General features: G+C 42.9%; 1 protein-coding gene across 4 annotated transcripts in view; it reads left to right on the top strand.

The window, feature by feature from the left end:
* Positions 1–5031: 5031 nt before the first annotated feature.
* golga2 (golgin A2) overlaps positions 5032–18984 on the top strand; it is a 40063-nt gene continuing 26110 nt past the window's right edge. For 2 of the 4 annotated variants that reach the window (XM_063210254.1, XM_063210255.1), the window contains exons 1-4: positions 5032–5108; positions 13942–14064; positions 17934–18083; positions 18818–18867. In XM_063210254.1, the coding sequence (XP_063066324.1) occupies positions 5061–5108; positions 13942–14064; positions 17934–18083; positions 18818–18867 (371 nt within the window). In that variant the 5' untranslated portion in view covers positions 5032–5060. Of the gene's footprint in view, positions 5109–13941; positions 14065–15736; positions 15806–17933; positions 18084–18817; positions 18868–18984 lie in introns of all 4 variants that reach the window. The other 2 variants (XM_063210256.1, XM_063210257.1) reach the window with 2 other exon arrangements.

The following is an 18984-nucleotide window of genomic DNA, read 5'->3' on the forward strand; positions in this document are numbered from 1 at the left end:
CTTCATTGAACTCAAATGTACAGCTATGCCAAATAGATAAGGGAAATACAAACATGTGTCAAAGCTTGAAGGGTGAATAACAATGGATTAGGCCTATAGGCATTGCCGTAGTATCACACCATTGAGCAGTCAATTCAGATCTCAAAACGAAAGGTTCAGGTTAACGGAGGACTTAAAGAGAGAAAAGGGCCATATGAAGCTTGTAGGGCTGATGTTAGGGCTGCTGTTAGTCATGTTTCTATTTTTCCATCCATTTATTATGCAGTATGCCTAAAGTTGTACATGGGTTAGGCCTTCTTTTAACCCTTTCATGCACATATGCAATAAGTATTACAAGATGGTCATTATCATCTTATGTTGGTAATGACCATGTCTTAATCTGTATACTGCTCTTGGCAATTTCATAGCAATGTTGTTATGATGCAGATAAGCCATTTTAGAAAATAGTGTATGATCGCCTGCGATCCCATGAATGAAAGGAGTCCGGTAACTCCACAGTACTTCAGTCAGGTATTTATTTAGTGTTTTATAAATAGGGCATGCCTGATGGTGAACTGGCCATAACTTGGAGGAAAGAAACAGACTCTCGCTAGATGAATGGGGTCTGCCTTGCACCAGAACCCACCCCCCAAAAAAGGTTTATTCTGCCTCTGACGGTGGTCGGTGATTTTAGAGAAACGGGGAGTTGAAAAAAAATGCTTTGATCAAAGGCATAGTTTTGGATGATGGAGATCATCCATGAGGTATATTCTTCTGAAAGATCCTGATCTGATCCAATTCCCTGGTCAATGAATGAGAGCTGATGATCATTTGTAATTACACGTCATACCTTGTAAGGCTGATACAGTGAATGGCGATCAAGATGGTTTTATGAAGAGGTAGAAACTTTGCGGTCAACCTCAGTGCATTGCTCTTTTTGTCTCTGCACCTGGAGAATGTTCAAAATGGACAGGTGTACGGGCAGGACAAGGAAAAGATATATGTTATAGACAGCCTTCCCAGATGAGTTGAAGCTGTAACATCTGCTAAAGAAGTGGACCAGCATCATATTGAACCCTAGGGTTAGGAATGGGATGGTTCATCTTTTGGGCAAGCAGGTTTGTGAATACTTCTGGCAATATAGTGATGACAGCATATGTTTGTGCTTTACCAATTTCCTGAACGTGTGATGGGATATGCTTAGGCATTTCACAAGGGGGCGCTGTAACACTTTAAACTCCAGGCCCCAGGAGTATTCCAAGAAGCTGGATCAGTAAACCAGGTTACCGGTAATAACATTGATGGAGTGGTAAATAATCTAATAAGAGCCTAATTTTTTCAACTAAACACTGGTGGGCTATCTAGCTGGTTTACCACTTCCTGTAAGTTATCTTTGTATCTTTCTAACCATCTTCTGAGAATACTCCCCAGGATCCCGATAGTGAAATAATAAAACATTGTCTTGTACCTTAAAAATATTTTTTGTTCATTTGACTTTTAAAAAAAGATTCTTCACTATTGCGGGATAGGATGAATTTTGACATCCAGTTTCTAACTCTGAAAAAAAGGGTGTAACATAGTCAAATGTTCTATCAGTTTCCTTATTGGCGGAGGCCTGTACTCTCTGAGTGCATTTTATTATTACTATGAGGAGGAGGACAGATATCTCAGGTGTGGGACACATTCACTGAAAGTAGGCCTAGGTCTATTTTTGCATGACCAAGTGGGTGCACATGTGAGAGTCATGCATGCCAAGCAACACCCTCTTGAGTTGTTTACAGTTGATTGAGATTAAGATTGACTTTGTTTTAAATTAGAGCTAAATGTATGTGGTAGACAGAGGTGGAAAAAGTAGGCAAGGAAATTGGTACTCAAGTAAAAGTATTACTTGGGCAGTCATGGGTAAGCAGTTAGGGTGTCAGAATTGTAACCCAAAGGTTGCCGGTTCGACTCCCGACCCGCCAGGTTAGTGGGGAGAGTAATTAACCAGTGCTCTCCCCCATCCTCCTCCATGACTGAGGTACCCTGAGCATGGTACCGTCCCGCCGCACTGCTCCCTTGGGTTGCCATTGGGGGCTGCCCCCTTGCACGGGTGAGGCATAAATGCAATTTTGTTGTGTTGTCACAATGACAAATGGGAGTTGGAGTTTCCTAGTTGAACTTTCACTTTTTTTCCCTTTTCATTACTTTGCTTAAATACTCAAGTAAAAGGGCCATCAAAAATCTACTCAAGTAGCCTAAATGTAAAAAAGTACTTCACTTAAATGTAATTTGAGTAAAAGTAGCCTTTTAGCTATACTTTAAATAGTTTTTTTTGTTTTTCTTGAATACTGTCCTCCATGGCCTTTATCTCTTATCTTGCTTAAAGGGACACTGTACAGGAAATGGTCAAAAAAGGTACTGCAACTATGCTGCTCATTGAAACTGGGCTGCCTGGTGCCAAATTTGATCTTTGCATGAAAGTTTACTAAGTACTAAGCATACATGGCTGCCACTAGGGGGGGAAAGGTGCTCCAGATTCTAAGGGCCCAAGCATTTTAGCCTGATTATCATGACATTCAAATCTCTTCGAGACTTGGTCTGACCAAGAGCATAACAACTAACATTCTTGAACGGCATGGTTGACCCACCTCCCTTGCTTTGCTACTGGTTGAGGGCAGAACAGGCTGAGCCAAAGTTTAAAACCAAATATTTCTTAGTCCCAATAGAACGTCTGCTTAAACAATAGGCTCAGACGACTTTATTGGCAACGGTTGATGTTGACGTAGCACGCGAGCGAGAACTTGTTGTCACGATGTGGGTTGTATTAAATACAGTGCATTTAAAGTAGGCCACAAATAAGCATGAGACGATGAGCTTGCACCAGTTTGACCTACTAACACACCACGCAGGGGCGCTGAAATGCTGGGCCCCATGAAAGATTCAAATTTTGGGCCCCCTTAAGGGCTCCTCTCAGTGCTTGGGCCCCCTTAAAGGCCAACTTCCGATTAAACACAATTTTACTCACTCCTTTTGAAGATCGGACGGTCAGCCCAAGTTAAACTCACTTGCAAGGCTCCCATAGCGGTGCGTCACCTCGCCTGGCTGTGTTTCCCGGTGTTTCCCAATTTACATCAATAATGCAGAGAAACGAGCGAATCACGAAAGCCTTTCTGTGTTTCGTCACGTCGAAAGAAGGCGTTGGCCACAAAGGTTTATGTCGACCCATTTTTCTAAAAACATGTTGAGTAATTTTTTTCTGCTTGTTTTCAATACAAGCAAGGTCTGGTGGCCCGAAATCTAGCTTAGCTTAGCTATCAGCTGGTTGCTACTCTCAGGTACACACACAGCACAAAGCCTCATCCATAGAGCAAGTCCACTGTGGTTGCTCCGTGCCTGCAGCTCGCCTAGGGGTCGCTGTCGAAAGAGCACAGCCCTGAATGGAGCATGCACGCCTCCGTTGGCGCCCCTATAGTGCAGTACCACCCGGGGAAGTGGCGACTCTGTTTCCCATTACATTCGCTCCAAGAACAGGAGGACTGAGCCAATCAGAGACGCATTTCTACGAGAGCTGGAAGAGTGAGCCAATCAGAGACGCATTTCCACGAGAAACACGGAACACCCTCTCGTTTCTCAACAAGCCACCTTGCTGGCTTGCAAAAACGGCTTGAAACAAAGCAACTAGAACGTTTTTTAAAACAGGACCAACGCGTAACACATTCAATAACAATGGGGAACACGGCAATATTAATCAAATGACGTTGAGAGGCCATCTTTAAGGGCCCCTATCAGTGCTTGGGCCCTTAGAATCTGTACCACTTTCCCCCCCCCTAGCGGCCCCCATGACACCACATGTGAGGTGTGGGGGGACAGGTGGAGAGGAGGAGCTGAAGTAGCCTCGCGACGCCATCCTCTGTACTCCACCCAAAGATTTTGGCTCCGGACATCGTCTGGCAAAAGCTTCGAGCTCGGTTCTCTCAGTGTTTCGCCAATCAGCAAACAGTTCAGAGTGGTGACGTAGAACTCACCCGCAAGCTCCGTTACTGATTGGTTAAGGTAACTATATTCACGGTTTCATTTTGTTATTTGTACGCTTTTGCGACGCTATAATGTAACAGGCATGCAAATAAAGCACAATATGGGTTTTAATTTGAGTTTGGAACTTCAATTAATTTAAATGATAGAGTAAGATCAGACCATCTCCCATCGTCCACGGAGACGGATTCCTCATGACTTTTGCCAGACTGATTGACGGAGTCAACAGTCGGCTATTCGCCCAGGCTAGAGCTGAAGTGGGGAGCAGTGCAAACTTGTGTAGGGATGTGAGACAAGACTCATATCCACACGTGAGTGAGTTGCTGTCCAACCATTTCATGGGAGCGTGACCTTGGAGGCGGTCTGTAGACGAGCATCGACGGGGATAAGCAACTGCAGGGGTTGCAAGATCCGACTGCAGTCGCATTCATCCCGCGACAGTTTGACACCATGTGACATGTCACCTCGTCGATGCAACATGACTGAAATTTAGAAGTTGGACAGGAAATGTAACCATCATGCAGCATTTTCATCCAGAGTGCATTGCTGTCTGCATGCGCATGCAGGCGTTGATGGAGGGCAGAGCCTGGGTACAAGCATTTACCATCACTGACGGGGGCCCTTAAGGGGGCCCAAAATTTGAATCTTTCATGGGGCCCAAAATTTCTAGTGGCGCCCCTGCCAGCACATATCCAGCTGATTAATCCAAGATAGGTGGGACAAGTAAAATAGTGATACAGTATTGCTGTGCGCAATCCTGCATGAATTCCTCTCAGATTGTTTTATTATTCTGCATGTCAGGTTGTAGTATTATCCTAACAGTCTAGTTTTACTCAGAAGCCTACTGAAGCCTGATTCCACTGTAGTTTGGTCACAATGCTGGCCTACCCAAGTTCAAGTAAAAGTTCAATTTTTTTAAATACTTCAAAATTACAAAATACTAAATCTCTCCACCCCTGGCTGTAGATTTGTGTTGCGCAGCTGCAGAGAGAAGCACGCTTGCGTTTGATTCACGGATGCTAAATTGATGACGTGGTGCCGTGCGTTCACTCAGCGGACGAGAGAGGATGGCCGACCAGAGTAGGCAAGTCAAAATCGCCGCAGCTAGGAAAAAGGTAAAAAAATACAATTCACTTGACAGTTTCATTGCCAAGTTATACATAACACAACTCTATGCACTGGCTTCACAAGCTTAAATCAAACGATAAACAAGCTATGACTTTGATTGTGTCTTCAGTGTGTAGTTTTTCCGTGTTCTGATGGATGTTGACATTCCACGTCTACCGAGTCCAGCAGTGGCGCTTGTCCCCAGGATGTGTGGTGTCGGCGGTTTGTTCATGTCAGGCAATGCTGGGGATTCCTTTGAGGCCCTTGGGAGAAATGTGCATTATTTTACCGGCATTGGGCGTTGTCATATCCTCTAAATATACTATCTTAAAATGAGAGGTAATATGCAGTACTGCAGTTATAGTGTTGTTATTGGCTAGCAAGCAGGTTTTGGACATATTTATGCTACTGTGAAGTATTTTGACGTTAGCTAGTGAAGGCAACTGTTAGCTTGCTACATGTTAGCACCAGAGCTATCAACAAGCTAGCTTGCTAGTCTGTCAAAATGTTTAACGCGGGCTCTCAATGTACTGCAATGTACACATATTATGCTTTGCTATACGCGTTCAAGTGTATACGCGAATAAGCTGTGTATGAGGGCCAATTGTAATAAAGAGATATCAGTTTGTAATACTGGCATGCATGACCCATGTTAAACTGACGTGGCTAGTGTGTATTACGTTAATACCCCCATGTCTAGCAATGTATCAGACTGGTTTTGCATTCCCCGAATGTTTTGCCCGTGTCTCACTACAAGGGAAGCTTTATGTTCATTCCGCGTTTGTAGTGTTTTACTAATTTCAGTGGTATATAGTTTTAGATAGTGTTGACAGACCGCTCAAGCTAGACGAATTGCCCATCCCCTGCCCTGACCAAGCCCATAGCTGTGCCCATAGTATTTTGAGTACTAGCTTGTTAATTGAGTCAAGACGTATGCTTCCATCACATTTATATAGTCTATTCAACAACTATGAGAGGCAACGTCACTGTTTTCCTGGTCGTGCTAGCAATGTAGTGATGATGGTTTTGATTTCTTCGTTGACGAAATTACTATGATCACAAATGACAGTTGATGGTAACTATCTATGGATTATCAGCTATTAGTGCGATTCTTAGTAAAGTGAAGGGGTAAAACGTCTGACGTGGTTCGTCTTGCCTGGCAGCTTTTGTGAACGTGTTCTTATTCTGGCCACTCTGTGCCGCGAGACGAGTGACATATCTTCATGTGATAGTGATAACAACGTGGAATGCACCGCTGCTGAGATAGGGGCTAAAGGCAGTCGTCTGATTGGTCTACCCTCTCTCCCATTGACGGCTGTCACATACCGGTACTCGCCGCCACACATGTCTGCGGCTAATCTTTGGTAGTTACTCCACGGCAGTAAACACACACGCGTGCGATTGGGGATTGGTTTATTCCACATTGATATAATTCCTATTTGATTAGTAGTTCCTAAAGGACAGGATCGGTGGAAAGCCGAGCACCACTGATTGCATTTACGGCCAGCTCTGTCAACAATACCTGCTATCAGCTGTTTCCAGTCCTTATGACGGGTCGCTGATACAAACCTGTTTCTTTGCTGACCAGAAGTAATCAGTAGACATAGGTTGCAATGTAATCTGAAGTGGTTTTCAGTTGACGAGATGTCCCGCTCATTATGGGGTGAATTTTTCTCTCTCTCGCTCTCGCGCTCTCGCGCTCTCTCTCTCTCTCTCTCTCTCTCTCTCTCTCTCTCTCTCTCTCTCTCTCTCTCGCTCTCTCTCTCTCTCTCTCTCTCTCTCTCTCTCTCTCTCTCTCTCTCTCTCTCTCTCTCTCTCTCACACACACACTTTCATTTTGTGCATGCTCCAATCTCCATTGATGGCCATTGACATGTCAGGTGACACAGAAATTTAGCGTTTAGTGTATTTGACATGTACAGCAGCCTGTGCAAACTGTCCAAACTTCGAAGCGGAGGGGAGGGTAGGGTAGGGTAGGGTAGGGAAAGAGAGCAGCACTCACTGAAACGTCTGTTTGGGCAAGCAATACCCACAGAAATGTGTATAGTGGTCTGCCAGCCTTGGCTTTGCGGTTATTTACCATAGCAACAGTGACTATTTGTTTTTGAGATTATTTGGGATCGTCTTTCCTCAGTGCCCTTTGGGATGAGGTATCTCTACCCCAATATTGCTGCTTACATGTTAGGGGTGGGTTTGGGGCACACCCTTTTAAGTCTATTTACGTCATTTATTTATTTTTCAAGGAGTGTGTCTGTGGATGAGGATAATGACACCATCTCAGATGTCAAAGCTGAGTAATGGTTGACTCTGCGTAGTATGCACAGGCAGGCCCTTTCCCAGAGACGGCCTGTTTAAGTCCCAGTTTGTCATCTCTCTACTCATGCTGCTTCAGTAGTCTATTATAACAAATATACAGTACAGTACACACTGCAGTCAGGACTGTAGAAAGCCTCCTGATGAATGTTGACCGCAAGATAAGAGTATAAGTTACTGAAGGCCAACAGAGTTAGGATATGGAGTTGTTTTAAGGAGGGTTAGTAGTAGCCTAATGTGTGGGGAGGAATTGTGAAATTGAATATACAGTAAGCACATTGGATATAAGACATGCTTCTGTTCTGTCAACATTTTTGTCAAATTATAGGCCTCAATGTTATTGAAGTAGGCTATAACTAGTCCAGTTAACCATTAATATGAACCACAGGTTTCTTTTCTGTTCTGCCACCCTTCTGTCTCTGTATTTGTGTCTCTGCATTTGTCTGTCTGTTTGTCGTTCTGTCGTTCTGTCTGCCGGTGTCTGTCTCTGAATGCTCTCTCTGCCTGTCCTTTTTGTCTCGCAGAGGATATCAATCTGTCGGACAAACAGTGTTTTGGTATAATTCGCCATCAGATAATGATGGTATTATATACAACCCCAATGAAAAAAAAAAAAAAAAAAAAAAAAAAAAAAAAAAAAAAAAAAAAAAAAAAAAAAAAAAAAATAAAAAAAAAATAAAAAAAAATTAAAAAAAAAGAAAAAAAAAAGAAAAAAAGAAAAATAAAGAAAAAAAAAAAAAAAAAATAAAAAAAAAGGAAAAAAAAAAAAAAAAAAAAAAAAAAAAAAAAAAAAAAAAAAAAACAAAAAAAAAAAAAAAAAAAAAAAAAAACAAAAAAACAAAAAAAAAACAAAAAACAAAAAAAAAAAAAACTCAGATGACGTTAGTGGGAGTTTGGTACACAGTGAATAAAAATCAAACATGCTATCATTTTCAAAAATTCAATCTATTCCATTCATGGAGAATACATGAAAGAAAACATATTTTAAGTGTTAAAACCGAGAAAAAATATTGTTTTGGGGGATATGTATCATTTCTAATTTGATATATCCAAAACAGTCTCAAACGAGTTGGGACGGGGATCAGTGAAATTTAGTAAACATCCAAATAAGATAAAACAACAAGAAGAACATTTCAAAATGAATTGTTTACTGACGGGACATTATAGGTGTCCAGGTAGAAGATCATCACAGAGAGCTGAGGTCACTCAGAATTAAAGATGCAAAGGGGAATAATTACCATAGTTAATACATAAGTTACATTTTTGAATTCTGTTTTTTTTTACCTGTTGAGTTTACCACGTGAGTTGTACACTTTTGCAGAATTATTTAGGCAAACATGTTTTTTTGACCATATTGTATTATATGCATATTTTCCGCCACCACCTCTATGGGAATGAAACACCTATTGGATTGAAGCATTCCAGGGTCATGCATTATTGTATATTAAGAGATGGGTGATCGAAGGAGCCCAATACCTATATCAGGTGTGCTAATTTTTAGGCAACTTGTTTTACTCTGGGAAAAATAGGCCACAAAAGAGATCTAACAAACTCTGGAAAAGTCTATAAACAATTTTTAAGTCTTCCAGAGGGATGTGGCTGTCTTGAAATTGTCCAGATATTGGGTCATATCCATCTAATGCACCGTTTACGTGTAAATGCCATTGTGCTCCAAAAGTAGCTGCCGATTGTGAAGATGAAGGTCATACTACCACAAAATTATTTACCCTTGCAGTGCTGTTAGTTGCTGTTATATTCCAAATGAAACCTACATCGAGTGTCCAAAAGAAACATTGTATTCAGCACTCAGGAGACATGACCAAGGTAAAACAGGTTGAAACTGAAGACCAACCTCAACAAGAAACGTAAGTCAAGATGGTCAAAGAAAGGTCCTTTAGACCAATTTTGTCAATGGTTTTATGATACTGTGGAAAGTGACTTGTTAATGGGACCAGAACGATGAGCCCATGGCAAGATCGGTAATGTGCACACTCAGATGGTTCCTGTGTTCTACTCAAATGCCAGCAGAAGTACTGCATAATAAGCTTACCATTGTCTCTTGAAAGTTGCAAACTTTTCCCTTCACAGAACCAGTATGGGATCATGGCCCCTGTCTGTCAATAGTCACTTTCACCAGTCCATACTTCTTTGCAAAACTCTGCACTAGGGTATTTAATTAGACCCAGTCTTGGACTTCATTAACTTGTTAATGGTTGTCTGTGTCATCCCTTCTTACTTTTGCTTTGTCTCTGAGTGCTCAACATATCTGCTTCTTCTGGACCACCATGATGTATGTTTTGCATTCCTGGATTATGATTAAGCAATGCAGGGTTAATAATTTTTCTTTAGTTTCACTTAAATTCTTCTTATTTTAATGGCAAGAGACATTTCATGTGAGACGGATGACTTGTGTAACGGTTGCATTTGATACTTCTGTGGTAACAGTGACCAACGTCTGCCAATATCAAGAGACCCACCTCCCCCTGAAAGATTCAAAATTGTTTATAGACTTTTCAGAATTTGTTAGATAATTTTGTGGCCATTTTCCCAGAAGAAAGCAAAGTTGCTACTAATTATGCACCAGATATTGGGTGTTGGGCTCCTTTGATCACACCCCATCTTTTTATACAATATGCATTGGACTTTTTGGGGAATGCTTAAATCCAATAGGTTTTCATGTTCATAAAGGTTGATGGCGGAAAATATGCATAAATGTACAATATGGTCAAAAAACATGTTTGCCTAATAATTCTGCACACAGTGTATATAAGACATTTTTGTTAATAAAATCATTGTAAGCTTATAGGTTCCTGACATCATGAAATATATATTGGCTGTAGTCTCACTCTAATTCCTGGAGTGCTAGAGCTATTGAAAATTTACCATATTAAGAATGCTTAAGTATGCGGAAAATGATACAGGGGTGTAACATTCCTCATAAGCACCTAGCTCACTTGAAAATTGTACCCAGAGACATGTGGAAACTGTTCCTTTGCTTACAGAACTGGTCAGCTGAAGTTGAGAAGTTCATTCCTTTGGTGACAATAATAGGGTGCATTGCGCATCCTGTGCTACAGTAAAAATGGACCATCCAACTTGTGTTAGTGCTAGCTTCAAAAGTCAGCCTCCATGATGGCATGCGGGTGCAGTAGTGCATTTGTTAAGATGTTCTCCACCTCATCTGTAGAGGTAAATACAGTGCTGAATGGTATAAATGGGTTTTTAAAACAGCATGGAAAAGCCACTCATGCCTTATATTTTGAAGGGAGATCTTCGATTACTGCCTCCATAGTAAGGTCAAATTGCATTCTTACGAAGTTTTTAACAGTTTGGCTCCACATAATGGGACCAGCAGGTGATAAAATGGTGGGTTTTTGGTCAAAAAACCTTGTCCTACTGTAAGCACTACAGAAAGGAAAACATTGCAAACATGACAAGGAAATACACCCACCATTTAAGCTGGTGAAATCATGTCCAAGATAGGAAAATTAACCACTGTTCTTTTATATATATCATCTCTTCGGTTAATGTATTTAACTGTTAAGTGTTGTCTTTTGTTTTATTTTTAGTCTTTCCTCGACATTTGCTGCCATTTATTGTCCGTCCCAACTCTTTTGAGGAAGGCCTTAAGCGGTTAAGACGGCGTGTTGGGGTTTTATCACATAGAAATGAGTACATATGTCCCCAAAACAATATTTTTTTCTCCGTTTTTTTTAACACTTAATATTGTTGTCTTTTTCACTATTCTCCATCTAATGAATAGATTGAATGTTTTGAAAATGATAGCATTTTGATTTTATTCACTGTTTACCAAACGTCCCAACTTCATCGGAGTTGGGGTTTGTATCTGTGATGATCTGTGATAACCTCCCCTCTAATTATCTTGCGCTCCTGACCTGAGGTTCTTCCTGAGTTTCACAAGGCTCTGATGTAATGTAGCGATGCTGGTAGCTCGGCTAAAAACTCTACTCAATGTTTTATTTATTAACTGCTGGGTTTATTTATTAAATAAATCACTGAGCAGAGTGTGTGGCATCTTCATTTTTCTTTGATGTTGGAATGCACAAGGCCAGGACCTCCGGAAAACTACATTGGTTTGCGATACCTTCTCTGTGTCTCGCCTGAAGTCATGTCAGGTGGCCTCAGCAGCCTGGTAATAATAATAATAATAATAATTGTAGTATAGCACTGTATCATACAAGGCATGTAACTCAAAGTGCTTGTGATGGGAGACGTCTGGCCACACTTACAAGATGCAAGATATTTTACTGTCATGCACTCATGAATTCCATTCATGAGCAATGAAAGGTTTGATGCGGAAAGAAAGTACCAAAAAAAAAAATAACTGTAGAAAGGTAGAAAATTCTTCTTGGTTAAAAAGGCAAAAATGAGACGAAGAGTGAAGGAGGAGTCAGTGGCTCTTTTCTATGGCACTTCATGGATGTCCAGCATCCTAATGACCTAAGGGAAGAAACTGTTCCTTAGTCTGCTGATGTGGGTGTGCATACTCTTCCTTTCTCCCGTATGACTGGCTAGCAAGAGATGCATATAGTAGATGAAAAAGTACTCTTAGGAATGTGATTACAACACTAGTAGTGTGATATTACATTATTGCAACTATGTAATACCACACTACTTCTTGGTGTTGCCATTGCATCCATAGCAGTACTTCTGCATTTACTTTATACATCTCTGCTGGCTAGTAGGGCACTAGTTAGTTGGGCCCAGCAATTAGGGTGTCAGTCCTGTAGCAGGTTTGGCGGTTTGTTTCCCCAACACCAGCAGTTGGTTGAGAGAGGGAAAAAAAGACCAGTCCTCCATCCTCCTCCATAACTGAGGTACTCTGACCAGGGCCGGATTAACGCACAGGCTACATATGGCTGCCGCCTAGGGGCCCCCACCTGCCAGGGGGCCCCTGACTGGCCAAAAGTGAAAAAATGTCAGAATTGTGACAAGATGCAATATTGAAAAAAAAATCATCTGTTGTATAGTTGGTAGACAGGTTAATCCTTAATTCCTTGCTTGTACGTATGACACTGTGTATGTACATTTGTTGCAAAATTTGCCTTCTATGGGGCCCCCACAGCAACCTGTAGCCTAGGGGCCCCAGGCCACTTTAATCCGGTCCTGACTCTGACCATTGTGGTCTAGGTGGTGGTCCCTTGGGCCGGCCCATTGCAAGAGTTGGGCATAAATGCAATTTTGTTGTGCTAACCTTGTGCTTTGTCAGAATGACAATGGGAGTGACGACCCAACTTGTGATGGTGTGGCTGACAGTTTGGTAACTGTGACGTTGCCTTGTTGTGAGCTTTCTTCTTTGCACAGTAGGTGATTGTTATGGCTTCTAAATGCTGAGTAATATCCCATTGACTTTGAGTGAACCGGACCAAGGTCTGAGGTCTGGTGTTTTCATGTCGGCTAATGCATGCTGTGCTGGCGGTTAGTTGTGCACTTCTTTCATTCACTTGCTGTACATAACAGCTGCTGAAAAGTGGACGTCCTGCATAGTAGGCTTATCTATGCCCCCACTGCTGGTTTAAGGTTACAGACACAGCCATCTCTCTCTCTCTCTCTCTCTCTCTCTCTCTCTCTCTCTCTCTCTCTCTCTCTCGTGCTCGCTCTCTCGCTCGCTTTCTCTCTCGTCGGCAGTGTGCTCACTGCACAGTTTGTTCTACACGTCTTGCTGGGCTTTGTTGTGTTTTGGAATCTGGAGGGCATTGCGACTTGTGTGTGTGTGTACACACCCTACATGAGTGGCTAGCACCTAGGAGTTACACGTTGTAAGGCAGTGTCAATATTTAAAGTGACTCGTGTCACAGAGGCTGCTAACAGAAGGAGGCGTCCGTCTCGTTTCTCATAGTTGCCCTTCCTTGTTGTTTCTTTCTACATGGGGAAGGCAAGGACAAAGGGAAGGATGGATTGAAAGATGGAAGGAAGGTTGGAGGAGTTCTGGAATGGGATGCTCTCCTGCAGCTCTGAGTAGCCTAGGGTTTTTCTCTGTCTGTCTGCCTCTCTCTGTCTGTCTCTGTCTGTCTGTCTCCAGAAGGAGTTTATAATTCTGCTGAAGTGTTGCTCCTTCTCTCGCACCCCTCTTGTCTTTCTAGCGACTTAATGTTTCTCGACAGAGGCTCTGTTTGTGTTTTTTAATGCTGAGGTGTGTGTGTGTGAGTTAACAGGCTCATGAGTAGGTCAAGTGGGCATTGGCAGGCTTTGATGAGGTCAAGGCAAGGGGGTGTTTGTTCGAAAACGGTTGAAAACCACCAGTCTGGCTGAAGGAGTTCATAATGTTGCTGATGTGTTGCTCCTTCTGACTCCCCTCTTTCCTGTCTAACTGAGAGAGTTTATAACGGTGCTGGGGTGAATTTCTCAAAACCAAAGTTGCTTACTACATTAGCTACTTTGCTGTTTTCAATGCATTTTCCCATTGGCAACTACCGAAGTTGCTAACAGGCTAACAACTTCTCTTTTGAGAAACTCACTCCTGATGTGTTGTTCCTCCTCTGTCTCCTTCTCCTCTCGCGTGTCCAGCTGGAGGAGTTCAAGCAGAAGAGCGCTCCGCCACCTAGCTCCGCCGGGCCCAAGAAGAAGCGAAAGGGGAAGGCTGGGAAACAGCTGGACGTCTCCACACCAGACAGACACTCGCCAGACAATGTGAGTCCTGTAAATACACACACACACACACACACACACACACACACACACACACACACACACACACACACACACACACACACACGCACACGCACACACACCATGCTCATGCCTCACACATGCACTCGTACAGACATGCTACTGTACACTAAAACAACGTTTTCGTTAAACTAAGAAAGGACTGTGGCAGTGCCATGCCAAGTTACGGTACTTCCTTATTCAACCGGATCACTCTACCTGGAGGTGGGGGTCTGCCCTAGCCTGTCTTCCCATGATCCCTTGAGACTCCGCAGGCCGTTTGGGACACCTGGATTCCTCTCCCCACCCAGGTGTACTAGAGAGAGTCTGAGTGTTGACTGTAGGGATGCACCGATACCACTTTTTTGAAAACGATACAAGTACGAGTACATTAATGTGTGTACTTGCCGATACCGAGTACCGATACCGATACCTTTTACCACCAAAATACAATGAAAATAAATGCATGGCCTTGTTTTTTTTCCACCTGTGATATTTTTATTGTCCATTTCCATGTAAATTTAAATGTTAGTAAATGTATGAGGTGGCACTTTTTTCAATGCTGCTTTCAAGTCCACAGAACGTGACAAGATTTTGCATTGTTTTGTGTAATAGCAGTATCGTTCCTGGTATCGGCAAGTGCTTGACGAGTATGAGTACAATGAGCAGTATCGGTATCGGTGCATCCCTAGTTGACTGCACTGTTCTAAATGTGCTGTCTGGGCCAGATGTATGTTTTAGTTTTTAGAGGACTGTTTCTAAATATTGTTCCTACTCTTCAGGGGTTTGAGGAATGAACACTCTCATCCAGAGGGGTCATCTTATCCATTTGAACTTTGAGCCTCCTACAGCAGAACTAGAGGAGCGTGTAATTAGGGCTTAGGAGATGAAGGCTGTCTGCCTGACTCGGGTTAGGGTGTCTTGGAAAGGTAAAGAGATGACAGTTCAGGGATAGAGACAATTCAAATGGAGGAGAGAAGATCTGTTTTGAAGTGCCCTCCAAGGAAGGCACCTAATCACACATTGCTGCAGTCCAGGGATAGTGGTCCAATAACCTGTAGTAGTTTTGGGATAAGACTAGTGTCAGCTACGATAATTTAAGTGTAATGTAATGTAATATTGTAATAATAACTTTTCGAGGTCTGAGTGGCAGAAATGTTGTGCTATTAAACGTATTGGAAGCTTTGATCAGTGTTGTTGACCTCTTAATTTCTTTTCAGTCTACCTAGTGTCTTGTGTCTACCTTTTGACAGCTAGGGTGAGAGGGTCAACCAAACACTGAACCAATATGAGGCATCTGGTCTTTGCTCACTTCTTGCAGTCTTTCTCCCTCTCTTTTGCTCTTTTTCTCATTCTTAACTTACATCTCTTTCTTTCTTTCTTTCTTTCTTTCTTTCTTTCTTTCTTTCTTTCTTTCTTTCTTTCTTTCTTTCTTTCTTTCTTTCTTTCTTTCTTTCTTTCTTTCTTTCTTTCTTTCTTGCTTGCTGGCATACACACTTTCTCTTGCTTCCTCTGTTGATCTTGCTCATTCACTTACAGGATCAGTGATCTTCAGGCTTGCTTACTTGTTTCTCCTAAACTTCCTTCCTTCTTTTCTTCTTTTCTTCCTCTCTTTCTCCCCCTCTCCGTCTCTGCTCCCTGCCTCCTCCTCTAGATTGACAGTATTCTCAAAGTTATGAGTATCACTAATGGCGTAGCCCTGCCTTCCTTTGCCAACAGTAAGGTGAGCCTTTCCTCCCATCAAGCACCTGCTGTCAACAACGCCTCTCTCTCTCTCTCTCTCTCTCTCTCTCTCTCTCTCTCTCTCTCTCTCTCTCTCTCTCTCTCTCTCTCTCTCTCTCTCTCTCTCTCTCTCTCTCTCTCTCTCTCTCTCTCTCTCTCTCTCTCTCTCTCTCTCTCTCTCTCTCTCTCTCTCTCTCTCTCATTATTTAAGTTACACTCACCCCATTATATTTTCCTCTAGCCTCTGTCCTTTTTCCCTATCCCATTTCTTTGTCATTGTCCTCAAGTCATTTTTTTCTATTTTCTCAGTTTGTGTACTCTACCGTTATCTCTTTCCTTTCCTCTACTACTCCATGCCCACTCTTCCATGTCTGGACTGTGACTCACCTTCACTGTCTCTCCCTCCACCATCGCCCCATGTCTCTTCTTTATGTCTTGCTCCATCTCTCTCTCTCTCTCTCTCTCTCTCTCTCTCTCTCTCTCTCTCTCTTCTATCTCTCTCTCTCTCTCTCTCTCTCTCTCTCTCTCTCTCTCTCTCTCTCTCTCTCTCTCTCTCTCTCTCTCTCTCTCTCTCATCCTCTCCTGCCTGTCGTTGCGTCTCTCCATTCTGCATGGCCTTTTTTTCTCCTTTGGTTGCTCTGGTTCAGTTGAATTTGACTTCCATGTGGACACACAGGTGCATGACCTGGCATGTTTCAGGGTGTTGTATGACCTAGACCCGTGTGTTGTTATGGCGTCAGTATACCTCCTATAATAAGGCAGTCAGTAAAGAGACTGAGGGAGGGCTTGTGTTTTGTTTTGCTGGCTTTCGCATGCCCGAGGCAGGCGTTGAATTATGTCTATGGAGCATAATCACTCGTAGGACTGTGTGTTCGTGTATGTGTATGCACTCTGTGAATGCATGTCATTGTGGTGGATGTTTTGGGTTTCACAGTTATAATGACCCTCCTTTGGCTCGATATGACCCTCCCTGCCTAGATTTGCTGGCGAAGCTTAGAGCTTGTATCATTTCTGTTTTGTTGTTGTTTTTAAATGAGGAAATGAGTTGATATTGTGCATGTATGCATTTGTGTTGTGTATGTTGCCATTTATTTCAAGGACCGAAAATGCCACCTACTTTGTGAAGCTTTACAAAGTTAAGCATTAAGCTAATCATCTCACTACTATTAATATGCCGTAGCAGCACTATTGCGTTAGTAGGCATTTCACCTAGAGGTGCACCGAAATTAAAATTTGTGGCCGAAAATGAAACCGAAAAATTATTAATCACTTGGCCGAATACCGAAACCGAAGGAATATTACAATTCAGTTAAAAGTTATCAAAAGTTAGGTTTTTCCACTATTTTTAAATATTGCTTAAATCTGCGGCTTACAATACATGTTTACACATGTTTTTGAAAGAAAATAAATGTGTATTTTAAGTCTTCAAATGTTAGAGTAGAACTGAAATTAGTGTAATTAATGCCCATTTTCAATTCATTATCTATTCGGCCTCCGTTTCGGGCACTCAATTGGCTTTCTGCCGAAAACCGAAAGTGTCTTTTTGCGTTTTCGGCTAAATATTTTCTGCGGCCGAATTTTCGTTGCACCTCTAATTTCACCGCAGAAAGAGACTATTGTCATGTTGAAGAGTGTCCACAGGAGTGTGGTCACAGGCCTCTGTTAAAATAAATGTGTCTCTCCAATTGGACTCCACATACCTAAGAATTTGTGCAGTATGCATGCCTCAAACTATGTACTATGGTATTACACATGTGATTACCGGTACTTAGTCACCTTAGGGGTAGTGTGTGACGTATTTGACCCATTTAGTTGCCTGTAAACTGTGTGTGTGTGTGTGTGTGTGTGTGTGTGTGTGTGTGTGTGTGTGTGTGCACGCGTGTGTGTGCGCTAACGCGTGTGTGCTAGTGTGTGTGTGTGTGCGCGAGTGTGTGTGCTAACGCGTGTGTGTGTGTGTGCGCGAGTGTGTGTGCTAACGCGTGTGTACTAGTGTGTGTTTGTGTGTGCACTAGTGTGTGTGCGTGTTTGCTAACGCGTGTGTGTGTGTTTGTGTGTGCACTAGTGTGTGTTTGTGTGTGTGCGTGTTTGCTAACGCGTGTGTGCTAATGTGTGTGTGTGTGTTGCCCCAGGCCCCGGCCGAGTCGGAGGCCCGCTCCTCCCCGGTGGGCGTGCTTGCGGAGGGGGCAGCGAGTGGGGAGGGGGGCCGAGGCTCTCCCGTCGTCTCTAACACCGCTAGCACTATTAACACAGAGCCTGCCAGCCACGCCAGCGCCACGCAGGTTTGTCAGGTCACATGTCTGTCTGTCTGTCTGTCTGGAGTGTACCACTACCCACTGTTTGTCGCTGTCTGTCTGGCTTTCTGGCCCGCTTTTTGTCTGTCTGTCTCTCTGTGTCTGTCTTGCACCTCTGTCTGTCCTGTCTGTCTGTCTGTCTGTCTAAGTCTGTCTGTCAAAAAAAACATTGTCAGTGTTTCTCTGTGACTACATCTGTACTGTATTGCATCTGTCTGTCTCTGTTTTTCTGTGCATCTCTGTCTGTGTGTTTCTATTTGTCTTTTCTGTCTACATCTTTTTCTACTCTCATCTGTTTGTTTGAGTGTTTGCTCTAATATGTTGTTCACCTGCCTCTGTCTCCAGCGTCTTGCCTTCATCTCTCAATGAAGTGTCCATCTGCTCTTTAGTGTGTCCATCTCTGTCTCTCTGACTGTCTTTGTGTTGTTGTGGCTGTTCACCAGATGCTTTGCGTCGCACCACTGTTAAGCTGTATATGTCTGTCTATCATGTCTTATCCCAAGTCATTGGCAAAAACTTTTATAACCAGACTCACAGCCTAGCATAACAGCAGGTGTGTGTGTGTGTGTGTGTGTGGTGTGTGGTGTGTGGTGTGTGTGTGCACATTTGGAACTTGCACAGGAGAATGTGGTCGATATGATTCAGGCATGTAGGGAAATGAACAGGCATCGACTCTCCAGTCTCTTACACATCTTTCTGTGTTTCCTGCCTGTCCCCTGCAGAGCTGCAACCAGGATGCCAACTGCCATGACAACGGTACAGATGAGAACAGGTGAGTGGACCTGACAGGCCACACCCCTCATGTATGTGCGCGCGTGTGCCAGTGTGCATGCATGCACGTATGTATGTGTGGACTGGCCGTGGTTAGTGTTGTCCCCACACACAGGAT

The sequence above is a fragment of the Engraulis encrasicolus genome, chromosome 11 (assembly GCF_034702125.1).
Source record: "Engraulis encrasicolus isolate BLACKSEA-1 chromosome 11, IST_EnEncr_1.0, whole genome shotgun sequence".
Taxonomy (NCBI): Eukaryota; Metazoa; Chordata; class Actinopteri; order Clupeiformes; family Engraulidae; genus Engraulis; species Engraulis encrasicolus.